Source organism: Aedes albopictus, chromosome 1, assembly GCF_035046485.1.
Source record: "Aedes albopictus strain Foshan chromosome 1, AalbF5, whole genome shotgun sequence".
Classification (NCBI taxonomy): Eukaryota; Metazoa; Arthropoda; class Insecta; order Diptera; family Culicidae; genus Aedes; species Aedes albopictus.
Window position 1 is genome coordinate 66,013,756 of NC_085136.1, and position 15,575 is coordinate 66,029,330.

Below are 15,575 nucleotides of genomic sequence, written 5' to 3' on the forward strand. Positions count from 1 at the left end.
GTTTGATAGCCAAAATAAAAACAGGTCAATGATAGGTTGATGTTGGGTTATACGTCATCAATTACGAACAAAGCTTGAACCGTTCAACAATTAGCGAGAATCGTCCAACATTAGGATGAGCTAGTTAAAGGAAGCGTTCAACATTTGGGTAACAGACTTCCCATACAAATGTTCTATTTTTTCTTAGAAAATGGAATTTAAATTCAATGGGAAGTATAAGGAATGAGTGTATCTAGACGTTCACTGGATATTTTTCAAGTAAAGTGGAATTATGCACGGAAAAATAAACGAAAACAAAAATGTCAATACTAACCGTTCATCAATTGGCGAATTACCCTACCTGGATAAACTCCTTGGGAAACCCTTGGCGGAATTTCTAAAATAGTTTATTGAGGAGTATTCTAGGAGCAATCCCAAGTAACATTTTAAGTTTTATTGTGCTCTATAAGAGATTTTCGTGACCAACCAATAAAACTGATTCATACATCAAAACCTCTTGACCACCTCTTTAAGAGTATCTTCCGGCTAAGTGGACCGCTCTCGAAGAGGTTTTGCAAACTGAATTAAGTAAGAGTACCAATAAAACTGTTATAAAACTGCGTAGAAGAAGGGGCCCTTTGCCCCCACTTCTATCTCATTTTGCGTTTATCAAAGAGAATAAACGAGACAAAAAAGAGCTGCACCCGCTAGTGCTACAAGTTTCGTATCTAGCTCCACTGAGCTGTGTGATGTATCCCCAAGAGTACCTACTCCAATAGAAACCACTGGAAAAAATGCATAAAATCTGAAAGAATCTCTGTACAAAATTCTGAATGCATTAGAGAAATTTCCGTAGGACTTTCTAAACGAATCTCCAGCAGTATTTCCAAACTAATCCCGAGCGGAGTTTTGGAAGGAACCTCTGGAAATCTACCTAAAATAATTCTATGAGAAATTTTTGGAGAAATTCTTGAGGAAATAAATGAAGGAAGCCCTGAAGAAATTTCTTTTAAAAAAATCCTAAAATAATCCGATGGAAGAGTTTCTAAAAAAATTAGTAGATTTTTAGACCTAATTCCTGAAGTAATTTATGAAGGAACGAATGGAGCAATTTCTAAAGGAATTTAAGGAGCAATTTCAGTGGGAATCCAAAGGATTGTAAAGAAGTTCCTAAACTAATTTCTAAGCTAATCTCTAGAAAACTTTGTAGGAAAGTCTAAAGGAAACTATGGATTTGAAAAAGGATCCCTGAAAAAAATCCTAGGGGAATTTACAGAAATATCTTCAAAGGCATTCTTTGCAGAATTTCTCGAATATTCACTGAATGGAATCACTGGAGGAAATTATGATCCAATGATGTTTTTAGATGAATTCCAAATATATTAAATGTGTTTTGCGTTCCATAACTTAAATCCTTTGAAAATCTTGTAGGTGACCTTATGGCAAACAACTTTGTCAAAGACTGCAAAGTAATCCGACACCTTACAGCGTTACTAGTGTCAAAAATTTTAAACTCAAGAATTCTTCATAAATTTGGCTAACTTTTCAATAACAAGTCCGTGAAACAAATGATTGAGGAGGTAAGAGTTGGCATTTTTCGCATTTTTTATTTTTCAAATAAGTGTAGGGCACCCTAATTTGAATGTTATTGAGGTATTTCAAATCAGTTAACATATAGATTAAAAATGCTAAACACTTACCTAGAGCAAAGCTTCAGCGCCGAGTAGTATACTGAGAAGACGCTCACAAGGAAATGCAACGCCAGCGCCATCAACAGTCCGGAACCTGCTGTCACTGCGACCCAGACCGACTACCGGAACAAAGAAGAAAACAAAAGAAAGAAAGAAAAAAAACAGACAGAAGAAACCACAAAAGAAAGTAAAAGAGAGGACAACCACACACACGTCCCCATGGATCAGTTCAGAACGAAACAAAAATCGGAAACCTCATCCAACTCACCTCATCCTGCTGAGCCAGGTTGGCATCGCGCACGGCACCGATCCCGGTCAGGGCCAGGCCGAGCGTGCTGGACGCAACGCAGATCAGGTTCACCGCCAGGAAGCCCGTCTTGGCCATCTTGACGTTCATCAGCCCCAGTGAGCCGGCGATCCCGGAGATGGCACCACACCAGAGGCCCGTTCCGGCCATGGCCAGGGAGGCATTCCGCGCCAGCACCAGCCCGCCGAGGGCTGCCAGGGTCACACTGAACAGCAGCTGGAGCACCCCGAGGACCACCGTCGACGGAAGGCTCTTCTTCTTCAGGTGCGGAGATCCTGGTGGGAACAGAAAACTGACTAATGAGGAGTTCCCGCCATTGGGAGAATACTGATCAACACCGGCAGCAGTTTTGTTACCGGCAGCTGCTGCCGCCGCAGCTTTCTTCTGTTTGGCCGCCGCCGCTGCGGCCGCCTTCTTGTCCCCTTTGGAGTCTTTCTTGCTCTTGCTCTTCTGTTTGCTGTTGCCTTTGCTGGACTCCGTGAAGCTGGTGCTCGTCTCCGCCTTGGTGTCCTTTGTGCTGGTATCGCTGGTAACTCGCATCATCCCGCTGCTGTCCGTCATCAGTGTCCGGTCCCCGTCGGACATCGAGGTGCAGTTCGTCCCGAGCTTGTCGCAACACTCGCCGCTGCTGTCCGTGGTCGGCGTCAGCGGTGTCGCGTAAAAGTGTCCCGAGTCCGGATAGCCGTCATGCTTCGAAATGATCGAAATCTGCGAATCCGTCAGGCTGTTCTTGGCGTGGCTCGAGTTGACGTTGTCGAAGACGGCCCGCGTCGACGAGAGCAGCTGTTCCTGCTTCTCGTCGTCCATCGTGTCGGTCGAGTCGAGGCGATCGATGAGCGAAATGCTCGTGTTCAGCTCATCGATCTCTCTCCGTATCGCGAGCTCTAGCTTGTCCATGGTGTGACGTGGCGTGGCCTATGGGGATACGAGGGAGGTAGGGAGGAGGAAACGGTGCTGCTATCGCCCGGTCATAGAGATGGCGAAAGTGCTGGAAGGATAGAGGAGAGAAGAAAAATATTAAAATCTCATCGAATTTGATAAGGATTTTTTAGGAAGATTCTTTATTTTGAGAAATATTGTTCAACTGCCCCCTCAAAATGCAAAATTGTACAAAAAAATTGAGGGGCGGGGGATGTTGAAAAGTAAAAATAAAATTTGTATTAACCTACAAGAAATATTACAGTGATTTTTTCACAAACTCGGAGTTTCTTCAAAAGCTTGTATCTATATGAATCTTCATTTGGGAATTTTCTCCAGGAATTTATGTTGTTTCTTACAGGGAATAATTAAGATTTGTGGAGTGGATCTGTTGGTTGAAGCACGTGACTACCACGCTGAAGACCTGGAATCAAATCCCACTCCCAACATAGCATAGAATATCATAGGCGATTGTACACTTCGTGGGTGGCTAACAACCCGAGCAGAGGAAAATATCAAAATAATAACAACGGAATCACAAAACCTGTTTTTTTATCTCGGTTTGTTATTATTAACTTATTAAGTCATCACCGTTCCATAAAATGTTCTGTTGGGCAATCTTATTTTGTTATGATCGTGCTCTTGGTATATTTTCTTTAAATTACATTTCAATAACATGTTTTGTTGTAGCACAAGTTCAGTTATTATTGTGTCATTGAGACTAGTACAAATTGTTGATCATTAATATTACAACATAACTAGCTTTGCAATCAAAACTACACCATTCGAGATTTTCGTTGTTCACAGCATTCCGTGAGGAACTGTAAGAGAAAATATTATTTTGTCATCAGTTCCTCTTCTTACTGACATTACGTTACAGTGCCAACTTATCAGCCTTTTGTTTTATAAGCACTTTGAAAAGTAAACCTGTTTTTTTGTCCCAGTTTCAGTTAGGTATGAATACGGAAATAGAGAGTGTAATAGAGTGTTAGCCATTTTATGAAACATTTTGGATCAACTGGTGTGGAATTCAACGACGAACAACACATTTTCGACAAAAATGTAAAAAAAAATAAGTCATCAAGAACTCCATTGATTATTTTTAGAATTTTTTTTTAATGATTTCTCTGCATCGAGCCCACTTAGATTACTAGGATAAATGTGTCAATCAATAAGGTAATAATGTAAATTAACCTTATAAACAATGAAGCACCTAATAAAGGGTTTCAAAACGACGGTAGTTTTTCATCGTAAGTTGTTTGGAAAATGAACGAGAACTATTTTTCCTCTCTGTTTTCGATAAGAAATCGCTTGCGACAACAATAGCGTCCCAATTATGAATGAAACATTTAACAATAGATCCTATTGTTGCATATCCCATTGCATGCGTATGGGACTTTGGAGGAGTTCCTATCCGCAACAAAAAAAAGCAAATTTTGTATTCAGATTGTTATCAATAGCGTATTCATATCAAAATTTGTTATTAAAATATTTTCAAAATTCGCTGTTATTAAGTTGTTATTGAAACTAACAAAACATGTTATTAAACGGGTCTTCCAGGAACATTTTTTTTGTTATAATATTTGTTATTTTGCCGCTTATGACAGACATGTTTATAACAGGATATGTTATGTAAATAACATGAAAATAACTCTTTTCACTACTCAGTTATTTTTCCAAAATAACACATTTTATTATGCTGTTGCTATTCTCTTCTGCTCGGGAATGCTCAGCTTCATATGTTTTGGAAAATTTAACACGTAGTGTCGCTACAAGCATCACATTGTATACCTGGCCACGTCCTTACAACCGCTAGGAATGGGTAGGAATGTAAGTTTAACGTATACTTGAGAAGATACAGGGGACCCAAACTATCCCCATGGACGTAAAGGAAAACTATAGCTACACACTCTCAATGTGCACAACTCGAGAGTTCAATATTTGAAAGTCAATAACGGCGCCGGCCACGTCCTTATGGTCATCGGGAAAGGGAAGAAATGTTAGTTCGACAACCGTTGTTACTAGAAACAGTGGAATCCACAGCATCCCTTCAGTTGTCCCGGGAAGGAGTTACATATGAAAATACATGTCACGATTATGATTTATTTGGCCGCGATGACTAGCCCACACAATAGTAAGGGTAATGCATCATACGTCAACGCAACGGTCATTCAATATTAAACGCGTCAGCGCTTTCATCGTTTACTTAACCGTAAAAACCGACCTTTCACGAAAAAAGTCGCACACTTCTAATTCCGCATTCCACACTCGTGTCCTCATCACCCAACCGACCCACGAAAATAGTCGCGCACTTCTCCGCGTCACTTTTTCACAAGCTCCCCATCGCAACTCGATATGCCGGAAAAAGAGTTTATTTTTATGCAAAAATAAAAATGTAAATAATATACACATCTGCATTTCGATATTGAAGATATTGAAGGGGCGGAAGGATTACGGCAACCAATCATTGATTGACAAACACAAGATTGGGAAGGAAAAAGTAAATAAATAAATGAAAAAAAAAACAGAAACCGTTCGCAGTAAAAGTCAAAACATAAAAATAAAAAACAAACATTACAAAAAACACATCTAGTTGTAGTCAATTCTCCCACTTTTTGCAGGAAAATAGCAAGATTGAAACTTGATGTGTTAGATCTTACACCGTAACGCACCGTGCTAAGGTGATCTACCCACGTTACGGGATAGATCAAATTTCACTTCCAAAATACTCACAAAATATGAGTTCTTCTTTCGAAATAAAAGCCGCAGGTCCCGATATAAACTAGCCCCGGGCTAAAAATCTCGTTGTGATGATAAAAAAAAAATCAGATATTACACTAGCAATTCCTCCAAAATTTCATAAAAGGTTATTTTAGAGAATCTTACACATAAATTTCTTCAAAATATATATGAGAGATTCCCCCATAAATTTATCGAAGGTTTCGTTTAGAACGCCATCTATGGATATTTTCAGAAATTCATCCAAAGATTGTTGCAAGATATCCTCCAGGTAAGTCTACAGAAATAGCTCTTGCTTTTCCTTCAAAAAATCTGCCAGGGAATTTTTAAGAAATTCTACCATGAATTTCTTCTAAGCGATTTCTCTGAGAAATCTGAAATTTCTTCATAAAAGCAAATTTCTCCGAAAGTTTCTAAATTACCCAAGATGTTCATTTAAGAACTCCTTTATGAAACCTTCCTTGGATTCCTTCCGAAATTGCTCCATGGATACTTTTTGATTTTGAGAAAATCCTCCGGGAATTCTATTCAAAAACTCTTTTACTTATTTTTTTTGTGAAAGTACTTTCAGATCATCTTCCATGAACTGCTATAGAAGTGTAGTGGCTTTTCCCATTCGGTAAAATCGCCAAACACTTGACATGGGTTCTCAAGTGAAACAGAAGATGTAAATAGAAATCAAGAATAAAGGCCAGCTCTGATTTGACTATAAACGTACTCGGTCGTTTGATATTTGCATTTGAGGAATGCTTTCTCTTTATTTTAATTAACTGGTAGTAATCAGAAGTTCCATTAGAATTCTCTTCAGAGGATCCTCCAAAAAATGCTCAAAGAATTCCTCTAGGAAAACTTCCATGGATTTCTCCAGAAATTCCTTCTTAGTTTCTTTCAAGAATTCGTCTAAGATGTATTTTAGGAAATCATCCATAGATTCCTTCAGAAACATTTTCAGCGATTCCTTCAAAAAATCAAAAGTACAGAACTCTTCCAAAAATTTGCTTAAGGTTTTTTTTAGAGAACTTCATCTATTCCTAAAAAGTTACCTTTAGAAAATCTATCAGGGATTTCATAAGAAATTTCTCTGAAGATTTCCTCGAACATTCTTTATGGGGTTCCTCCATGAAATAGTCCAAGCATTCTTTTAAGAAATTTTCTAGAGATTCCTTCAGAAAATACTCCAATAATGCGGTCATAAAAACCAAGAAACTTCTCCATCGGTTCCTTTAAAATTCTTCCAGGGTTTCTCTCGGAAATTTCGGGAAGGCTTCCTCCAGATAATCCCTCTAAAATTTCTCCCAGAATTGTTTTAGGTAGATTTCCATGGGCTTCTTTTAAAACTCCACTAGGGAAAACTTTAAAAAATCTTCTAGGGATTTATTTAGAAAATCCTTCGCAAATTTCTCGAATGATTCCTTCTGAGTTTTCTACAGGAATTGCTTCAGAATTTTTTTTCTATCTGTATTAACGAGATTTTTAGCCCTAGGCTAGTTCATCTCGGGATCCATGCCTTACTTCCTTTCCGAAGGAAGTACTCACATTCAGGGATGGGAACACTCACTTGCTAAGAGTTACACTCACTTGCTATTTCCTCAGCTCAGAAGCGTGCAATCAAAAAACGATGTATGGACGACTTTTGCCTTGTGGTTTTGTCTACAAGTTTGCCGAATAGAGTAGAAGTCGCACACGCATGCCCAAATCGTAACAGAACGGTGAAAGCGACTCTCCACGAGGTGAGTGTAATTTACATTCACCTCGTGGAGAGTTGCTTTCGCAGCTCCCTCACGATTTTGGCATGCGTGTGCGACCTCTACTCTATTCGGCAAAATCGTAGACAAAACCACAAGGCAAAAGTCGTCCATACAACGTTTTTTGATTGCACGCTTCTGAGCTGAGAAATTAGCAAGTGAGTGTAACTCTATGCAAGTGAGTGTTCCCATCCTTGCTCACATTTTGTGAGTTTGTCGGGAGTGGGATTCGATCCCAGGTCCTCGGCGTGATAGTCAAGTGTTCTAACCATCATGAATCCTTCCAGTGTTTTCTTAAGAAAACCTTCCACACCTTGCATTGCTTCAGATGTTCGTACAGGTATTTCATAAATAAGTCCACCAGTGATTTGTTCGGGACTTGCTCTACGGATTAAATTGAAAATTCCCGCAACGGATGTAATTGAAAACCTGCAGAAAATTCTCCAGAGATTCTTACATTGTTAATTTCAATGATTCAAACAGGAATTTCTAAGGAGATTCTTGCAAAGGCTCATACATAGTTTACCTCAGGATTTCCTCCAGATATCCTTCCAGGTTTTACCGAAAATCCCTCCGGTATTTCATTTAAGGATAACTCAAAATATTATTTAAGGTATTCCTTTAGAAATATTTCAATAGTTTTTTTGAGGAGTCCTGAAGCCGAGTCTCGAAGAGTTCCTTCTAAAATATGTCCACGGAACCAAACACAGAATGCTCCAGGAATACTCTCGGAATGTTCTTCAAAAATTTTATCAAAGCAATTGTGCAAGAATTTTCATCAAAGTTCCTCAATAAACTTTTCTAGGAGACTATGAACTTAACCTGGACTAACGTAGTCAAAAACATGAAGTGGCGGTTGTGGATGAGTAGAGCACGCTCGTTGAATCTAATTCAAAAGACAGTCTTGATTAATACGTTCGTTTCATCCAAGATGTGGTATACAGCTTCAACGCTTCCATTACCTAAGAAATTTGAGCAACAAATTCTTAAGGAATACAGAAATTTCCTTTGGATTGGCGGAAAAAATCATATACGTCTAGAAACTCTATTTCTGACAAAAAATCGAGGAGGCTTGAATCTTCACAGTCCAGGGTTGAAATCTGTTTCGTTATAAACGAACAGAATTATAGAGAATTTGTACGATCTACCGTTTTTACGAGGGCTTTTAAATACGGACCAGATCCTTCAGATTCCAGCTGCTTACCCACAAATCAAGGTCTTTGCATTAGAAGTAGCAACGCTTAGCAATGAGGCTCTGCAACACCACTGTTCTTCGAGAATATACTCTGAACTACTATTAGCGGAAAACGATCCTGCTGTGCTGAGTGTAAATCGCCGATGGAAGCTAATCTTCAAGAACATAGCAGATCACCGAATTGATTCGCATCTTCGTTCCGTTTGGTACACGGCGATCCACGGGAAGATAAACCATAACGAATTGTTCTTCAAACAAAGACGTCGCAACTCCCCTCTTTGTGAACATTGTCCAGGAGTCGTTGAAACAATTGAACACAAACTCTTTTCGTGTTGTTTATCCAAACCAGTTTGGATTTTTCTAAAGTCAATTATTGCAACGTTAAAACCATCTCTTCGAAATAAAAATCATAACTACTTTCTTTTCCCTGAATTAAGAGGCATACCATCCAGAGATACACTCAAAATAAAAAAAAACTATTTGCTAAATTTGTTTATTTCATGTGTAATACTTCAACAGAGAATATTAATGTTAATAATTTTAAGCTGGAATTGTAATTTTTACAAACTTGTACTTTAATAAATCTAAAACTAGTTAAAAAAAAAAAAAGAGTATCTCGAGAAGTTTCTCCAAATTTTTTTCAGGTTTTTTTTTAATTCCTTCTGGCATTCCTTAAAAAAATTCCCTGGGACTTCTTCAGCTGTTGTTTAAGAGATTCTCAGAAAGATACTTCTGAGATTTTTACATGGATTGTGCTGTTTTTTTTTTTTTTGAACTCCTTTAGTATTTGTTCCAGAAATTTCTGATCAGATTTCATCTGAAATTCCTTCAAAAATATCTACAAAGACTTTTCCAGAATTGTAGGGATTTCTTCTATAACTCAAAAGTTCTTCTATGGGTTTTTTTCAGGAATTCCTTCAAAAGCTTGTTTAAAAGTCCTACAGAGATTGTTTCGGGAATTCTTCCCAGAGTTATTCCAATAATTGCTTGAGAAATTCCTTCAGAAATGCATACAAAAACTCCTACAAGAACTCTTTTCAGAAACTGCTGCTGTGGTTTCGTCAGAAATATCTATTGGGATTCCTTCAGAGATTTTAGCAGGAATTGCTCCAGATTTTTTGTCAGAAGTTTTCTCAGAAATTGCTCACAAAATTCTGAAACACGTCTTGAATTTTTAGGGAAATCCCTGGAGATCTGAATTCTGATGAAATCTCTTAAAAAGTGCCTGGTGTTACCTTTGGAGATTCCCAGAAGAAATTATTGAAAATTTCTGGAGGGGGTTTCGGACAAAAATTTCTGAAGCAATGTCTGACGTCATCTCTGTAGGAATTTTTGGATGAATACCTGAGAGAATACCTAAAGAAACTCCTAAAGATACCTCCTCATTTAAAAAAAAATATCGTGAGAAGGAACTCTGGAAGTTCTTCCAAAGAAAATTTTATTTGAAAATTTCAGCAAGAGTTCCTTCGCCCAGGAGTTCTCCCAAAAGTGCTTCCGAAAATTTTTCCAGGAGTTTCATTTTTTAAATATTGTTATCTGTTTTATGGTATGGCAACTTATATGGTGTTCACCCTGACGAGGCATCAGTTCCTTCTTAGAATTTAGAATTTAGAATTTAGGTTTCCTTAAGGAGTTCCTACTAGGAATTCCACATTGAATACCCTCGGTGGGTTCCCCCAAATTGCTTTATGGGTGTCTTTTGGTAATTTCTCCAGAATGTCCGTCAGGAACTCGATCTAAGGATACCTCCATGAAATCCTAAAGAACCGCCAAAAGAAGATCCTGAATATTCTGAATTTAATAAATTTCTAGGATTTCTAGAAAGAACTTCAGCAAGATTTCCTCAGAATTTCCAGAACTAATAACTGGAAGATTTCCATAAGGAACACCACGAGGGCTGCCAGCAGGAACCATCGTGTATTTTTTGAAAATGAAATAGGAAGTTATTTACTAAGCGTGTTCAAGAGTTCGTACAGTATGTCAAAAATCTCTATGGAAGAGCTCCCAAAGGGATTCGATCGGACCAAGGGAGTAAGTACCAGAATGAAATTCTAGATCGTTACTGTTGTCAAGAAGGTATCACCCAGCAATTCACCATGGCGTACACTCCGCAGCAGAACGGAGTTACGGAGCGTATGAATCGTTCATTAGTGGAGTTGACCCAATGCATGATTCTGGACAGACAGTTACCGAACAAGCTCTGAGCCGAAGCAGTGAATACGACCACATACGTTCGAAACCGTTTGCCAACAAAGCCTACACCGTCAACCCCGTATGAGATTTGAACTGGAGAAAAGCCTGATCTGAGCCACCTTAAGATACTTGGTTTGTGGGCCTACGTATTGATTCCATCGGATAAGCATGCGATCAAAGGGATCGCACCATAGGGGAGACTGAGGAGACTTGATCCCTGGGGAGACTTGTTCCCCCCATATTTGGTCGGAATCAAAAACATTTTTCCTCTAGCATAATTTTTCCAAAACTACTCCTGGATAAACGACTATGTTTTGGCTACAAATGATTTCGATTGTACATTGCATTATTTTTTAACGGCTGATGGTTTGTTTTCAGTCCTTCAGAAATCTTTTAGGCGATTCCGAAAAATCTCAATAACTTTGTAAAAATTGAACCAAATCGTGTCAAAATTTCACAGCACATAGTTTAAATAAAGTACTTTCAAACTTATTTATCCAAATGAGGTTGTTGTTAACATATTTTAACTAATTCAGCTTAGTATACACAACAATGACATGGGGACAGTGCTGTCATGGTAAAATCAGAGCTGGTTACTCAATGTTTTTAAATTTTAGCGCCCCCTACACCGGTACGCCCTAAGGAAATGACTTCAACATTATGCCTAATTAATATATATTTCGGGATAACCCTGTCATCTATATATATAAAAATGAGTTTGAAATCCCTTTGAGGCAACAAAACTCACGAACGGCTGAACCGATCGGGATGACTCTTGCATGGTTTGATTCATATTCATGGTGGCTGTGTTTATATGCAAAAAAGTTACGAAAATCAACTAGAAAAGTAAGAAAATAGATAAAGTGCTGATTATCCATGAGCTGGGAAGGAAATCAACACGATCGAAATGAAACCAATCTAGAGTGCGGTGCATCAATGACCTCAACAGTTGTCAAACCACTAAACCTTGGCAAGACAAAGTTTGCCGGGACAGCTAGTGTATTATAATTTATCGATTTTTATTATTTCCTTTGAGGCAACAAAACTCACGAACGGGTGAACAGATCAGGATGACTTATGCAGGGTTAGATTCGTATTCATGGTGGCTGTGTTTATATGAAGAAAAAGTTACGAAAATCACTTTAAAAATATGAAAATTGTAAAAATACTGATTTTTGATGAGCCGGGAACAAATTCAGCGTCATCAAAATTAAATCAATCTAGAGTGCGATGCTGCGATTACCTCAACAGTTGTCAAACCACCGCAGCTTGGCAAGACAAAGTTTGCCGGGACAGCTAGTATATATATATAAAAATGAGTTTGAAATTCCATTGAGGAAAAAAAGTTACGAGTATCAACTAAAAAAGTAAGAAAATTGATAGGGTACTGTTTTTTTATGGGCTGGGGAGAAAAACAACACATCAACACATCAAAATGAAACCAATCTAGAGTGCGGTGCCCTACAGTTGTCAAACCAGCACAGCTTGGCAAGACAAAGTTTGCCGGGACAGCTAGTACCCAAGCAACACGACTTGTTTCAAAGCCAGTACCAGCAACATCAGTGCAATTTATTCACTGTTCTAATTAAGGACAACACAACACAATTGCTTCTTCTTTGGAACGCAAAAAGCGCAAATTTTAAATCGTTATGCAACATGAGCCAGGGGGAATGATAAAAAAAATGAAAAAAATATATTCAAACTCGAACCATGGACACCAGGAGTATTAACCACTCCCCTTACATACTACACCAGAAGCTCTGTGAAAGATTTGCTGCTCAATGCACCATAAAAGCTACTGAAGTTACGCGTTACTTCATTGTACCGTCTTTGCCACAAGTTAGAAAGCTGTCAAAATGAAAAGACGCGCAAGTTTTCCGCAACACATTTGGAACCTAATCTGAACAAACAAACCAGAGTAAGATGTTTCATGAGTGTTACATAACACATTTAATGCAAGCTGACTGTATTGCCACTTGTGAGGAATATGTAAGCTCCGCCTCCATAAATCGATGTTAAATACGATGTTTTTTGTAGTTCCCATGAAACAAAGCTGCAACTTAACGATATTCGGAGTTTAAATGCAACTCAACTGACAAGATGAAAGTTGCGTGCGCTTTTATTGCAACTCTTTTAGACCAAAGCATAGAAGACCACATTTTGGATGATGTTGCAGGTGCTGCTTGGGTACCTAATATTCTTCAAGATTTCCTTCAGAGACATCGTAATAAATTATTTTTGGGGATTCTTTGAAGATTCGTCAAAAAATGTCTGGAATGTTCACAGAAGCAAGATACTCGCTGGATATCTTACAAAAAAATAGAAACGCGCTGTTGTCCATGGAATCCTTTGAAGATTTGTGCAGAGTTTTTTTTTCAGGAATTGTCCCAGTAATTTTCCTCGGCACTTCTGAAGGAGTTTCTACAGTAACTTCTCAAAAGATTGAAGCTGATCCACGGGATTCCACAGAAATTCATTCGACATTCTTTCTGGGATATTAAGGTATTCTATAGGTAATTTCATCAAGGCTGGATACATTATTAGTTCATGCTTGCACTCCGTCATGTATTACTTTTAAGCATTTCTGAAGATTCTCCAGAAATTCCTCCAAATGTTTCTTCAGAATATTATTTTACAAAGATTAAGGATCCATTCAAAAATTCCTTTGGGACTTTCCCCAAAAAAAACAGAGTTTTTTTTCTTGAAACTGTTTCAGAAAGTATTACTTGAATTACTCCACAGGTTCTTTCAGGTATTACTCCATTTATTTAAGGATTTTCTCGAGCATTTTTGTTTAAATGCTTAAAAAATCTCAAAGGCTTTTTCTGAAAGTTCTTCCAGGTTTTTCACTATAGTTTCCTCAAGGTTCAGATTTATGCTAACCTTCCTTCAGGGATTTTTTCACAATTTCCTTCAAATTTCCTAGGAATTTATCAATAAATTTATCTATGAATACCTAGAGGATGCTTCAGTTTTATAGGTATTTTTCCAAACATTATTTCAAAACCTTTATTTTTATTTTTTTCAGTTATTCTTTAAAGAAGTACTCCATGATTTTTTACTATTTTTGCATGATTTGCCTCATACTTATAATTTATTCCTATAGTAGCTAAGCGATTTTTGTGTACAAAACCCTTCAGAAACTGTGTAAGATTTTTTTCTGGGTATTTATTCGGAGGATCCCTCAGAAACTTTTTGAAGGATTTTTTCCAGAACTCCTCCAATACTCCAAATTTCTGACTCCTCCGATTTTGGCTGACATATTTTTAGAGATTCCTCCAGAAATTCCACTACGGATTTTCCAGGAATCCCTCCTGAATTTTTACAAGCATTTTTTCCTTGGAATTAGTTGCAGAGTTTTCAAAAAAAAAAATCAAGAATTTATACAAGGTTGAAAACTCCTGGTATCTCCTGTAGTATTAAAGGATTTCTTGAGACAATCCTCTATTGATTTTTTAGATTCATTCGGAGATTTTTTAAAGAATGTGCAACTTCTGGAGAATTTCTGAAAAATCCCTGCAGGAATAACTAATCTGCAGGTATCTCTAGCGCCATCCTAGGAGATATTTCTTATGCAGCCGCAGGATCATTTTCAAAAAATAAAATCTAGTAGGAATCTCTGCACAGTTGCAGAAACAACTGAAGGAATTTCTCTAAGAATTCTTTGGAGAAACCGTAGGAAGAATTTCCGAAGCAATGCAGGATTTGTAAAGAAATTCTATAAGAATTTCTTAAAAACTACATGAAAAAAAAACTTCGAAGAAGGGCTAAAAATCTCGTTAATACAGATCGAAAAAAAACTTCGAAGAAATCCCTTTCCCTGGAGATATGTATAAATATTTTCTCATAAGAATTTCTGGAAGAATCTCGTAAAGAATTTCTGAATAAATCTTCAGCAGAATCCATGTAGAAATATAATAAAGTACTTTTGAATGATTTTTCTGGAGGAATATCCAAAGAAATCTCAGGGACTTTCTTAAACGAATCCCAGGAGGAATTTGTCAACTTCCCGGAGAAAATACTCGGAAAATTCTTGTTGGAATTTCTTGAAAAAAAAATATTGAGGAACTCATAGGAAAAAAAGTATTGAGGATCTAATAAAAAATGAAGAAATATCTGGATGAAACCCTGAAGGAATCTCTGTCTGACCTCTTTCTGAACTCCTGCTGGAATCTCAGGGGGAATTCCTGCCTGGATCACTGAAAGTATTAACTCAAAAATCTCAGGAGGAATTCCAGCAGTATTTTTCCTTAATTTCAAAAGATTAATTAAATTATTAATCCCTGAAGAAATTTCTGGAAACATTCACGTAGGAATTTTCAATGGAATACCTAGAGCACTTTCTGAAGAAAATCCTTAAAGAATGTCCAGAGAAATATTTGGATTTTTTTGCAGTAAATACTGAAAAAAATACTAAAGAACCTGAAAAAACTCTAAAGAAATTCCTGTGAAAATTTCTGAAAAAATCCCTTGAGGAATTTCCGCTGATTTTTTAAACGAATCGCTAGAAATAACGTTCCTAGTGAAATAACCCATAGAAACCTTGAAAACAATTCTAGGGGAAATTCATGGGGGAGTATCTGGGGGAACCCTATGACAAATTTTCTATACGATCCCTGGATGAATTTCTCAAAATAAATCGCCGTAGGTTTCTGTTTGAGACTTTGGTAGATTTAAAGACCGAATTTCTGGAGTAATTTATGAAAGACTCTATGGATTAATTTTGGAAAATTTCCATTGAAGATTTCCTTGGAATTGGAATGCTTGGACAAATTTATGGAGGAATCTCATTCAGGGCTGGTAGCAGG

General features: G+C 37.6%; 1 protein-coding gene across 5 annotated transcripts in view; it reads right to left on the minus strand.

Moving 5' to 3' along the window:
* The window catches only part of LOC115266760 (uncharacterized), a 147,222-nt gene that overhangs the window by 36,854 nt on the left and 94,793 nt on the right, over positions 1-15,575 (minus strand). For 3 of the 5 annotated variants that reach the window (XM_062844706.1, XM_062844708.1, XM_062844709.1), the window contains 2 exons: positions 1,939-2,965; positions 1,680-1,789 (listed from right to left, as the gene is read on the minus strand). In XM_062844706.1, the coding sequence (XP_062700690.1) occupies positions 1,680-1,789; positions 1,939-2,874 (1,046 nt within the window). In that variant the 5' untranslated portion in view covers positions 2,875-2,965. The remainder of the gene's footprint in view (positions 1-1,679; positions 1,790-1,938; positions 2,966-15,575) is intronic. The other 2 variants (XM_062844711.1, XM_062844710.1) reach the window with 2 other exon arrangements.